The sequence below is a fragment of the Hesperophylax consimilis genome, chromosome 27 (assembly GCF_061612785.1).
Source record: "Hesperophylax consimilis isolate HC1 chromosome 27, BYU_Hcon_1.0, whole genome shotgun sequence".
In the NCBI taxonomy this organism is placed as follows: Eukaryota; Metazoa; Arthropoda; class Insecta; order Trichoptera; family Limnephilidae; genus Hesperophylax; species Hesperophylax consimilis.
Genome location: NC_142862.1, coordinates 12,849,184 through 12,863,611, shown reverse-complemented (window position 1 = coordinate 12,863,611; position 14,428 = coordinate 12,849,184). Strand labels below are relative to the sequence as shown.

General features: G+C 32.7%; 1 protein-coding gene across 1 annotated transcript in view; it reads left to right on the top strand.

Annotated features, from left to right (window-relative positions):
* Positions 1-14,428, top strand: part of LOC149410603 (homeotic protein distal-less-like) — a 149,458-nt gene that overhangs the window by 46,792 nt on the left and 88,238 nt on the right. Inside the window, exon 3 of the mRNA XM_089648108.1 lies at positions 6,236-6,423. Coding sequence (XP_089504234.1) covers positions 6,236-6,423 — 188 coding nt within the window. The remainder of the gene's footprint in view (positions 1-6,235; positions 6,424-14,428) is intronic.

The following is a 14,428-nucleotide window of genomic DNA, read 5'->3' as shown; positions in this document are numbered from 1 at the left end:
CTTGTATATTTATTGATAATATTGTTTAATTACAAGATTTGGACAGTCTTCTCCTTCTACCGTCCCTTATCAGAAGTTGGCTAGTATTAGGGCAATATTACCAAAATGTTTAGTTATCTTAAAAGTAATGAACTCAAAAATTTACCTGTCGAAATATTGAATCAAGAAACAAGTTAGCCACAAAGACATCGGTAATAACTGAGAGTGAGTGATATTGTATAAATCTCTAACATAAAGAAATTCCGAAAAATCACTCATCAAGTGATGAATAATCCGTCCGTACCGCGAACGAAAGACGTTAAAAAAACACCGAAAAAGCTTAGCTATCGCGGGGGGATCGCTACGGGCTCGGTCGACGGTCGTGCAGGGCCGGGACGGACCGTAGGCGGGACCGAGCGGGCTCGACGCGACTCTGAGCCTGCCAGCCTGCTAGCCTGCTATGCCCGGCACGCACCGCCCAGCCGCCCGCGGCCCATGGCTCATACAATTTTAAAGAAGGCATATTTAAAACGCCCAAAGTAAATGTTTGTAGGATCGGTGTGAAGTGAAAATGTGCTCTGCCTGTTAATTAAAATTTTATTATTACTTAATATTATCAGGTAACGAAAAAACTGACATTCTTTAAAAATCACATAATTCCGTCATTGCAAATTGAAAATGTTGCTTTTGCAATGCCGAAGGATTTAGTTGTCTCGATGCTAACCGGTAATTGATATTATTATTTATTTAATGAATTAACCCTTCAGTAATTTCATCACCTTTGTTCAGTTTTCAATGTTTATTTCAAATGCGCTATATACAACTTATTTTTTAATTTTCCATAAAAACAAATACTGTTATAGAAACTAGATAAAATTATCTTTCTATTGTATATATTCAAAATAAACATTAAAATTTTTAAATAATAAAATTTTAATATCAAACGTAAAAAATTTTGTCAAAAACGATAACAACATTTTTTACTTAATTTTTTATTCCAATCATAAAAACATAGAGAGTACTCGATATTTCAAAAATACCTTTTGTTTCGATTTGTTTGAGAAATTTGTAAGAAAACTGTACCTTCACATTTATCTTGTTCATATAATAAAAAAAAATAACAAATAATAGTCAAACCCATAGTCAAACCGATTGCGACGAAAGCGGCGCTTAATATGAATGATTCATTTTGACTATTTTTAGGATTTTATATATATAGTGGATTCCTGTATAAATATTTAAGGTAAACTGGAAGGAAATTTTATTTCTCTATGACACCCGGTCATATATGACCCTAAAACGCTGGAAGCGTTAATTATTAACGCAATTTTTTGGGAATTTTGCATAGGAATAGTAAAAATTATATTTTCGTTTCCTCTTTTTTATTCATAAATGAACAACCCCTCAACAAAAACCTTTTTATTTATTTAGTTAGTGATAAATTGAAGATATTTATGACTTGTTATTATTTCGCTCCATTATTATTGTGGGAATTTCTGCACATAAATAATTCTGATATAAATGCAGACTTCTAGTATTACGTAGTGGAATCCGAAAGCTTATCAAAGAAAGCAATTCTGGATTATCAAATGCTTCATTTAGAATTTTTCGTAGAAATACCAAGCGAAAATCCTTCTGTCTGATAATTTAAGCATAACAAAACATAAAATCGTGAAGAATTTCAGCAAAATTTTCGGAATCAATTAAAGTTGAACTAAGTTGTACTGCAGTTTACAGGACTATAATTGTCCTGATGATTGCCAACCTCTGTTTATTTATTTTTTTATTTTTCGTTTGTAAACCTCAAATGCTTTAATAATAAAATTTATTCATTTTAATTTAAGATATTATCGGTCACCAATCATTTCACACATTCTTTTCGCTTTTCGACAAAAAGTCTTTAAAGTCATATTAAGCAAAACTTCTCTTCAATGGTGGTCTCTATGAGAAATTTTGAGAATGTCTTCGACTTTCGAATGAGGTTGAAATACGTTCTACTTATAACAGTTTCAAATGTCATAGATGCCCTTGAGGTGATTTTTCACAAAAAAAAGTAATTATATATTATAAAAATATCCAATTATTATTATAAAAAAGTTTTGGCGGCCTTCGTGATGGAGGGGTAAAGCTCTCGACTAGCAAGCTGAAGTTCAAATCCTGGCGTGCGCAAGTAAATTTTATTTGATTAATTTGTATTATTTCACAATTCACCCTTTAAAAACAATACATATTTTTAATTTATCGTATCATATATATATCGTATATATTAATGTATCGCCCTGTTGTTAGACCACGATTCAAAATTGAAAATTGGCTTGAATTGCTTTAGCCGTAATTAGTGACAAGATCTGGATAGCCAAGTACTTCCCCATCTTCCTCTTCTCCATCTCCCTCCCCTCCCCACCACGTACAGTCTGACAACATACCACAATTGCGGTTACTATTGTCTCACTGGCTCCAGACAAAAATAAAATCTGAGGAAAATTATTTCCCTTAGAGACTGTGTCATCTTTGGGGGTGCTGTGTGGAGGTTTTTAATTAACTTTTGAAAAATATTATTTAATTGTGCTCGAGCATATTTTCGGCGCACTTCGACCGCAAACAGCTCTCATCTGCGGCCCATTTTAATATTATAATATCGTCTTAATAAATAATAAATCTCGCTTTATTTACGGGACATTGTTTGTAACGTCCTTCACTCATCGCCGAGCCGCGTCACCGCCGGAGCAGGCAGTGCTGACGACCCGCCACAACAACTAAACACTTACAATAATATCAACAATTCTATCACTGATGAAATATTATTTTATCATTGGAGATAATATTATTAACTCTAAAATGAAAAATGTCAAAAGAAAGATGTCAAGAGAAAAATATTAGGTCACATGTAGTAATTGAAACTAGGATATCAGAAAACTGATAAGTAATCGGTTTACATAAGTTCTATTCTTCCTAACTCCTTTCAACCTTATCACAAATCCCATTTGGGATGTCTTAGCCCCCCTGGCTCCGGACTGTTGGGAGCAGTTGTAACTCTTGTGCGGTATTCACATAAAATGAAAAAAAACCTTCCAACACTTGATTGTATTATATGAAAATATCGTTGAATTTTTAATAAAATTCCAAAGCTGATGATTTTGATCGGATGATTTATTCGACCATTTTAACGGTATGTCGGCAGGTCTGTTAAAACTTATAAAAAGAGAAAGATTTTTCAAAACCAAAAAAATACAATAAACGCGCGTTTGTTAAAAAATTCAAACTTTGGGTCGGGCTGAGAGGTCTTTCTTGCCCCGCCCACAAAAACAATGCTCGCATGTTTTAAAAAAGGAACACCATTCTTATTTCAAACGTTGGGTACTTGGTCTAGTGGTTAATTTAAAGAAATAATTATATTACACATATTAAAACAAATTTTCAACGACATAATATTTTAACTTTTTTTTTTCTTTCGAACAAAACGACAGTTTTATCATGAGGTGTGGAGCTTTTAAAAATCCATTTACTTCGTAGTGTTTGTTTGAAAATATTTTAATTTATTTAAATTTAATAACTCTTTGGCTACACAGAGAAAAAATGCTGATAAACAACTGTAATTTATCAAAAAATTGGTCAAATTTTTCATATTCCTGTTTAAAACAGGACTGCAGGCCTTAAATTAATGAATTGACAGGTTTCTTAACATACTGTCACGAATGTAAAAACAGGAATATATCATTATGATGTCGGAACACGTGTTCATAAAAAAATCTAATATCTAAATATTACTTACTATAATCTAAAAATTTAATAAAAATCTAATTCGTCATAAATAAATCAGGAAAGGGACACCTGCACGAACACGTATTCCGATATATTCTGAATGGACTTATATTTTATTATGAAATGGATTGCAATCATGTTTTCAACATGATTTCAATAAATCAATAAAGAAACTCACATTGTATGAGAAAGGAAAAAAACAAAAGAATGTTGCTTCTTGTAAAAAAAAAAACTTTCTTGCCACTTTTATGTTATTTTATAGGAATCACTACTGTTTTTATTATTAAGATATGTTATTTTATAAAAAAAGGTCACTATCATTTCTACTGACGTATCTTATTTGAAAAATTAAATTTAGTTTTTTGAACAATCTAATTCTAATAGTAAGTATCTACCTACAAAAAACTTATCAGCTGCCAGTGAATATATCAAAATCTAACCTTATTAAAATTCACAATATCGAATTAATATATTTTCCCCTCTCCCCAAAAGGCGTAGGAGCCGAACACATAATATTCACAAAATAACATTTTGAATATTTCCAAGATAAGTTCGGGGACTTAGATGTTGTTAGGTTCCGCCCAGTTCTTAAGCCCCCTCAGGCGAAATTAAAACAATATTCATATATCGTTACCAAAACACTGGCTCATATTAATGCTAAGGTTCCGAAAGAGTAGGCTGATATTCCTATAAGATAGAGAGAAGCCTGTTAGACGATGCTGGCGATAGCAGTCATCATCATCATCAACACGGTGTTACATTCCAGGGTGGGATTTGTACTACTCTACAAATGTTCCCCATCGTACAGTCCCTTGGCATCCTTCTATAGTCTCTTGGACTTCACATCTTGCTCGAATCTTCTTTCACTCAGTCAGTTCACTACTTCCTTGGTTCATTTTGACTAACCCAAGCACCACTTATCACAACTGTAAGTTTACAATTGGTCAATCTCTTTTCTCTTTACCAGAAATATTAAGAAAGTGTTAAACTAACACTAAAAAGTTGAATATTTATTGGAGTTCTTGGATGATAGCATGCTTGGCCAATGTTTCAGTTAAGAGAATCCTAATATTATCAAATATGCCACCCCAAATACAAATATTGACAAGGTTATCTCCTACACATGGTGACTCTGGATTATTATCTTTTGCAAGTTTCTCTTGAATCACACATTCTCTTTCTTTGATCAACGTACCAGTTAAAATGTTATAATGTCTTATCTAGAGTGTCTGCAAAATATCACGAATAGTCTGTCTTTCAGTCCAATTAATGTAAGCACTATCCAGCACCACGTTTCTGCACGACTTCTACAATTTCATGTATTTTGTTGTCCAAGATTCCGCGCCATCCACAAATATCGAGAACATATTTCACTGTTTGTTATCATCCAATAAATAATAATAATTATATCTTAAGTACAAAAACAGTAGCATTTTATCAAATAATATAAATCTCTCTCAAAGAATACCTACGAGCCATACATCATCGCGCTGGCGTAGTACATGTTCTTATTCGTTATATTTAATAACATGCAATTATCTGCTTCATTGTCTGTTATTATATGGAAGTATCGACGTTAGATCTTTTATATGTGGATGCTTATTATAAAATTCAAGGTAGATAGCGGACATGTATCTTGTTTCGTGCATAAGACACTCTACTGTGCTTGGAACTGTAGGTGGCCTCGCGGTCCAGAGGTAAAAGTTCATCTTTTTTGATCTAGACACCTGTAACTAACTTACTGAGCCACACAATTCTTTTTTGACACTTTAAAAACTTGGTGCTTGACATGACCCGAATCAAGTATTTGGTTAAATTGACAGTGTCATCTTCTTTGGGGCTTCTTTTTGACAATTTTTATCTCTTTTCACAATCTCTTTTTGCATATTATTTAAAATATATACACTGAACTTTAAAAAGCTTAATATGATTTAAATTTCGCACAGTTGAAAGTATTATCTAGTTTGAGTTTTTGGGGTATTACATTGTATTGCGCTTCCTCGTCAGCCTCGTAGTGTTCATCATCAGGGCAGTTTTGTAGGTTGTCGTGAAAAGCATGCTTATTTGTTCTAAGTAGGTAGGTACTGTTTTTTAGTATAAAAAAAGACGGTGGCGTAACACAGTTGACGATCTACTTTCAACAATATTTTACTGTTAAACATTTGTTTCGCGACATTACGACATAATTTTTTCTAAAATAATTAATTACCTTATTAGTTAATTTTACTGCTGATTTTATTAATTGTGTCTGCCTTTTCACTTTTATCAGACTTTGTATCTCTTTTCCATTTTTAGAGAATTTGTCTTTTGAGGAATTGTACCTGGTTTCGTTCCGCCTTTGTTAAATCAATCTCTATCACACATTCTCTTCGTTTTATCCTTCATATCAAGTTATCTGTCTTTTTATTTACAGAATGTATCTCTTTTATCCACCTTGCTAAGAAATTATATCTACCTTGTTCACCTTATTAAAATCGCACTTCTCTACTTTCAGAGAAATGCGGCCTCACAGATGAGGGATCGCTAAGAGTAAACGGAAAGGGCAAGAAGATGAGGAAGCCACGCACCATCTACAGCTCCTTGCAACTGCAGCAGCTCAACAGGAGATTCCAAAGGACCCAGTATCTGGCCTTGCCTGAACGGGCTGAACTGGCTGCCAGCTTGGGACTTACGCAGACTCAGGTACGCAGATGCTAAACCATATATATGCTTAAATTTACAAGTGTAACAAATAAGGGTCATGAAAAAGATATTCCCTATTTCTAGAATTCTAAAATTTGATTCGTTATCGCGTTGTCAAAATGACGAGCTTTCGTATTCTGTTCTCGTATTTGCTCGCGGTTCTAGGTTATAATTTCATTGGAAACAATGTTCCCTTTGAAAATGCTCCCAGTAATAATGTTCTCTGCTGAAATTTTCCCAATCAGAAAAAGGTAAAATATCATTATATTGGCACAGTCAGTCAGCAGACTCAGTGTGTATCAATGAATTCCAATATTGTTCAAAAAGTTTGAACCTAACCTAACTTAACTAAACTAAACCTAACCTAACCTAATCTGAATGTTAATTTATTTATTGTTATTGTGCTATATATTTGAGTTATTTCCACTTTACTACTATTAACTGGGAAAATTTTGGCAGGGAACATTATTACCAAAAACATTTACCAGCCTCGGCTTGCCACATACATTTTTATTGTTATTTTAAGTTCTAAAATATCTTCTTCTGGATTTATTGTCTCATTCCTGAGGATCGTGACACCACCCATTGGAGTGTGAGGCTAATGGACCCTGTTGGTTCCACCCCTCATGTATCTGCGTAAATGGACAGCTGATGACACATGCATACTGAACTATTGTGACACTTGATCAGTCCCTTGCTTCGTTGATCTCTCTCTTTGCTTCTCTTGCCTTCCAGTTAGCCAGTGACCAAAATTTCTCCTGGTTCGAATTTATAGTTTGACAGACAAACATTCTAAACGTTTGCTAACACGTTAGATACGTTACTCGTCAAACTGAACCTGGGGAAGTTCTGGATGCGTTGCACTGATAAAGTAGAAGGCAGGAGAAGTAGAGGAAGGTTACTGATGCGTTGAACTGATAAAGTATCACAGGTGTCTTGAATGGCAATGTCGGCGACTGTTTTTTCATCGCAGGTCCTTGAGGATTAGATAAACCATGTTCATTATAGTAATTGGAGTCAGGATCATCATAAAATTTGAGTTATTTAGTGACACTTTTGTCAAAACTGGGTTAGAAGTCAAAATACCCTTTTTGTCATGGTCTATATACCTATAGTCACGTTAATTACACGTTGTTTATATTGTATTAGGCATCTTAATAGTAACTAAGTGCATATGATGCCAACGACTGTTGATACAAAATTACATGTGAAAATGCTCATTAAATAAGCATAAAAATTGTACTTGAAAATCACTAAAACAATTTGGTGACTTCTTGCGAAACAAAAAATATTACGACTAGTTGTTATATGAACTTTGCAAAAAGTCACTAAGTGCAGTTTTTATTATATTACCAAAATAGTTGTAATAATGAATAAAAGAGTATTTAAAAAAGCACTTTTAATAATAAAATAATAAGAAAGATATTTGTTAGTAATTTAGCTTTGATTAAAGGTACCTGAAAGTTTAGCGAATTTAGAATTGAAATTTTATAATTTAATTACTTCTGGCAGTAAGTCGACGTTTTGTGTTGTCAATTATTATCGATTCACAAAGCATTAACATATTTAGTTGTTGCTAAATCTGTAAGAGAAACTTCATACTTATTTTACAAGCTAACAGCACGCTAGATGTAACAATACTTATCACAAGATCACAGTCGCGAGCGCAGCATAGCATCCACTTGTGTACTCACTTCAACAGCACGAGATCAGTTTCAATTCCGAATAGTAATCCTTCACCTTGGTGATACTGAGAGTATTTTTCTAAACATTGAGACAAATTACATCTGTAGGTACCATTATAACTTTTTTTATTTTTGTGTGGGTGTTTAACATTTAAGTAGATTGATAGCTACGTTCCTATTTTGAATTTCAATATTTTTTTTTGTATTAAAAAGATGATGGTTCTGTTTCACAGCTAATATACATTTATTTATTTATGATATTAAACACTAATGATTTTCATTTTACGTCGTTTGCATATAAGCTTTTCTTTCTGTTAAAATGAATTGTAGGAACACCCACGACTTTAAAGCAGGATGTTAAAATAAAGATGTTTCTTCTATAGAAGAGTTTAGCAAAAATATCATACTTTAACTAAAAATGTATGAAATCACCCATATTTATACATTTTCGTAGAAAGCATAGTGTGAAATTTGATAGTATGGTATGACAATGGAAATAAAAAATCATTCCAGCTCCAGTCCTTTTGATAAAGTTTACCAGGTTGTCATCTGGTATTCGGCTGTCTCTCGTTCCACAAAAGTGACTTCCTAATCTCTCATATTCAACGTATTCCCTTGATACTAGTCAAATCTTTTTAATAAAGTTCACCAGGTTATCATTGGTATTCGGCTGTCTCCTAATCTCCCATATTCAACTTATTCCCTTGATACTAGTCAAATCTTTTTAATAAAGTTCACCAGGTTATCATTGGTATTCGGCTGTCTCCTAATCTCCCATATTCAACTAATTCCCTTGATACTAGTCAAATATTTTTAATAAAGTTCACCTGGTTATCATCTGGTATTCGGCTGTCTCTTGTTCCAAAAAAGTTACTTCCTTATCTTCCATATTCAACTTATTCCCTTGATACTAGTCAAATCTTTTTAATAAAGTTCACCAGGTTGTCATTGGTATTCGGCTGTCTCCTAATCTCCCATATTCAACTTATTCCCTCGATACTAGTCAAGTCCCTTTCACCAGGTTGGCATTTGGTCTCCTGGTTCCACAAAAGCGGCTTCCCGTTCTCCCATGTTCCACTTATTCCCTTGCCAGTAGTATCGGAGTTTTCTTTCCTTCAATGGGGTCATTGAATTGAAGTTTCTTGATCCTTTAATTTTGAGACCTTTTCTACGTATCCTTAGTACTTTATTTATATGAACACACCAACCGGTTGCGCCAAACATAAAACCTCACTGGCTAGGTTACAAAATTACATTACCAAATCCCACTATTTTCTAAAACATGAAATAAAATAGTTCAATATCAGAATTTTCACTAATATGTGCTAGCGATCTCCGAGGTTTTATATCACCACTATCCCAACCATACATTCCACGAAACACGATTTCATTTTGTCATAATATAATTCAAAATTAATTACATGTAATTATCACGATATTTTTAAAGCCATCCATCATTCTTTTTGGATCATTGTACCTGGTAATTATATAAACAGGTGTTGAGAATTAGATGTCTCTTTCACTCTCGCTGGTTTCTAATGAACGGTAAAACACACGGACTCGCCTTAATTGGTATAATGCACGTAAACACGGAACGGTTTTAGAATAAACAAATTATTGATTTTATTCGTAATTATTAATTTGATTTATTTGGGTAGATTTTTGTCGATTCTCAACGGTACAAGTGAGAATATTTCTAACGGCAGGAATTACAGATTTGTAATGCCGTCTTCAGAAACATGCATGAATGAATGGTATAGTAAAGAATATTATGAAGATGTGGTCAAATAATAAAATGTCGTAGAGATGAAAGAAAATCGTATTAAGTTAATTTTGTGTAGTTGAGTTTCAAATTTCCGATCATGTCTAATTACGTCTAAAAAGGATCGAAATCAAACTCCAAATCACCTTTATTAGAAGTAATCTTCCCAACATGACTCTAAGTGACCAGTTCAGGTACGGGGGCTCCATTGAAGTCCAGTTAGTCTTTCAGAAGCTGGGCGTAGTATATAGGGTCCACAGATACTTTAATGTCAAATTGCCTTCATTGGAAGTAATCTTCCCAACATGCCTTCCATCGAAATGCTTGATGTGACTCTAAGTGACCAGCTCAGGTACGGGGGCTCCATTGAAGTTCAGTTAGTCTCTCAGAAGCTGGGCGCAGTATATAGGTTCCGCAAATATTTTAATGTACAATTCAACCAAGTACTAAATACAGAATAAAACAATTTTTTAACAAGTTTTTTCAGTGCGTCAAAAGATTTCTGCTTCTTCTGCAGATATCAATATTGGTTACAGTTGTGTAAGGGAGTTTATAAACGAATTGGTACTGATATTATTTATGCAGTTAAATGTATTTTTAGTTCGTGTGACTCTATTAGGAACATGAAATGCAATCAATTGTAATAATGCAAGGCGTCAAAAAGGAAATTTATAATTTTAAAAGGAAGAGTGACATCAGATACCAATCTTCTGGCGGACAGCTTTATTAATTTTAGATTTTTCATTAGACTGCAACAGGTTATATTTTAAAAAAAGAGTAATTTATATAATTTACAGTATTTTTTCAGTAATGATAATATTGGTAGTTCATAGATAAAGTATGTTTCAGTTCAGCCCGCAAGGCAGAGGTCTGGAGTTCAATTCCCAGATGCGATCGAATCTTTTTCTGTCTTTTTCGGTTTCACGTTTTCCATTTGAGAGTATATTTTGAGACATAGTCTTCAATGATTAAATATTACAATTTGAGGTTTTAATCAATAATTTATTCAACTTTATTACACTTATATTATACACTTATATTACAGTTTATTTAAACTATTCGTGATAAATTGCCAATATAAATTAAATAAACTTGCAAATTAAGAATGATTGCTGCTCTTAATGCTGATGTGCCAAAAAAACAAACATCTATACGGCTCGATGCAATATTATGTCTGTTACCACGAAGGTCGAATTATAATTAACTGTACCAGTTAATTACGCTATCGTTTAAGGTTTAATTTAACCATAAACTAACCAGTTTTGTACAAACGGCGGATGCCACAGGTATGCAGTGTAAGGCACCTGACATTACCTGTGTTTTACGACAAACTCGCACGATATAGTAACTTATAACGGAGTTCATTACACTAATTTAAACCATCACTTAGCATAACTGGATCGCATCATACGGCGCTACATTATTACTTATTACATGCAGAGAGGTAAATGCAATTTAATAATAATCAGACCTATACAATGAGACATCTATGGATTTGATTATGTAATATTTTAGTAAGATTTTTTAAACGATTATCAATGATCGCTCCCAGTGGAGATATACACCGTGTTCCATTCCATGATTTCTACAATATTTCCACATATCTAAGCCATATAATACAGTAAATTAAATTTAATCTTACCTTGCATCAAATGTGGAAGTTATGATTTTTAATAGTTTTCGACAAAAAAAAAATCAAACTTTTTTAAAGCTATTTTCTGTTTTTGCCAATTTTGATCCCAAAGATTTTTTTAGCAAAATAATATAAGGTTTTTAAAGAATACTATATATGCTATAGTTGACCATCAAAAGAGTTTCTGTAAACTGAATTTTCCATATTTTGCAATTTTGGAGGTTTTAGCTTGAAGAGCTGTGAAAAACCTATCGGAGGTTCAGAAAATTTTACTAACCCAAATATGGCCTCAAAAGAGTCCCCTCCTCTCCACCAATCATCAATTTTGCAAAATAGAGAAACATATGCCAACAATACTGAACACCATTGAATGCGACTAGTAATGAAAAACAAGATTAGTGTACTAGAATTTTTTTAGTATTTCATTGCATTAAGAATTATTGTTTGTAATTGTAAATAACCCTTTGAAGTAAATGAGAACAATTAGCATATTTCCATTAAGTCTGTATCTGAAGATGCTAAAAGAGAAACTGCTGTAATACATTTCTATGTTCCCTACGTTTATCTCCGTCACCGACAACATATACTATTCTATCTCCCAGCCTGCAGGACTAACGTGCCAATTGACATGCCTGTGGGGAGAGCAATCTTGCTGTTGAACAGAATCAATTCAATCAATCAATCAATCAGTATAGGTGATAGACACACTGTTTATATTAATGTAAGAATTCTTATTACGTTAAGGAATAAACTGAATCGAATTGAATTTAATACAAAATAAACAGGCGCCGGCCATGCTTATGGCTTCCACTTTGACAATTTTTAATCTAAAATGCATTCAACTGAGGTTATTTTTTCCCTTCGTTTCACAAAATTGCATGTTTATGTTTTGTGGAAATTACTGTAGAACCTCTGAAACTTCAATCTAAGCACATTGCTACCGGCCATCGGAATCCCATCAAATCTATTCGCCTTGACATTTTTCCCATCTCCGCCATCTGCGCTTCCCATAGACCAGTCATTACCGATTCACTTTTTTGCGTCCGATCATTAATCACTTCTACCACTTTACTGTTCTGTTCTCCTTACCGCGGAAGACTGTCTTCTGTTCCTATGAGACCGCCGCTGGCACCATTGCTGCGATTCGTTCCCGCTGTCAAGACGTCATTCTTCGTGGCTACTTCTATGGACGAGAAAAAAATAGATAAAAAATAACAGATAACGTACAAAAAAACGCATTAAATTTCAAATTTATATAGCACCCGGCGATGGATCGAAGAACACACCAACCACCACTGAACAAAAACATGTTAAATATTAAACCACGAACAAAATTAGAATTTGAACTAGTATGATGCGGTGATAAAAGATCTTGTGGAAGATTTGGGAATGGTTCAACTGCCTAGAGGTAGATTGCTTGAATTCAGTTTGCTGTATGCAAGATCAAATTTTGAATTCTTTCTTCGTGGGAGTAATAAATAATTTGATTGGTGTACTGGTTGTCTGGAACTCAAAAAACAGTTTATTTCAGTTCAATCAATTTTACCATTATTTTTTTCTATTGAAAATAGAATCAAAAACAAGCAACACACTATTGAAAACTAAAGGTTTATTATACATCGTGTGTTACAAATGTTTTCAGAGCAAAGCTTATGTAAAAAAGGCGGAGAAACGTTAGAAAATAAGGATTCATTGTAAATTTTTCAGAAAGAGCAAATAATTGATATGAAAGAGAAAAAAACACGCATCACTAGGAACTATTGCGAACTATCGTTTTAGCATACATCGTGTTAAACCTTTTTTGAGAGCAAGTTTAAGAGAGTAAAAAATTGAGATAAATAAGAATTTTTACTATATTAATATTGGAAAAGTTGTTTTTAATTCCTTACTTATTGTTTTTATTACATTTGAATTTGGAATAATTTATTTCTAATCTTATATTACACCATTTAATTCCATTAAATTTCTAAAATTGTTGGGTTGTTTTAGTGTTACAGCACGAGATAGTTATAGAGCCAAGAACATGGCTAAGATATATTGAAAAAATGTTTGTGAATTAGTAAAAGGAAAATTTATTACAAATAATTTTCAGTGAAGCGACTTTAAATTTTCTGTGGCTAATCTTTAATCACTCTTTTGTAAGAAATATTTTTAAATTATCTGATAATGGCTAATCTTTAATCACTCTTTTGTAAGAAATCTTTAAATTGTCTGATAGTGGCTAATCTTTAATCACTCTTTTGTAAGAAATCTTTGAATTGTCTGATAGTGACTAATCTACCATTCTTTTGTAAGAAATCTTTAAATTGTCTGATAGTGGCTAATCTTTAATCACTCTTTTGTAAGAAATCTTTAAATTATCAGATAGTGGCTATTTTTTTATCACTCTTTCGTAAAAAATCTTTAAATTATCTGATTGTGGCAAATCTTTAATCACTATTTGGTAAGAAATCTTTTCCTGATAAAAATTAAGATTTCTCTTTTGGTACCTACTAAGGTTAACATATTTTCTATTATAGGTAGGCACAAAAATAAAGTTTTTAATATAATTTTTATAAAAAAAACTTATAAAAAACTTACGCTTTAATAATTTTTTCTACGTAAGTATATAAATGGAGAATTTTTTTAAACATTTTCTATCTATATACGTAAGTATATACATAGATAAATGTTAAAAAAATGACATTTAAAAATCAATCACAAAAACACAATTGTTATTACCTACGTAGTTACATTATTGCCAACTTTAAAGACTGATAATAATAATTATAAGTAAGTATTTTAATATTAAAGAAATTGGAAAATAATTTCACCCTCAGGGCATAGGTACGTCAACTTGGGGGATGCTGTGTAGAGGACAGTGTACACTTCCCCCCAGATTAAAGTCATGTACGTTACCACTACACCTTATTTTCAGTCTAAAAA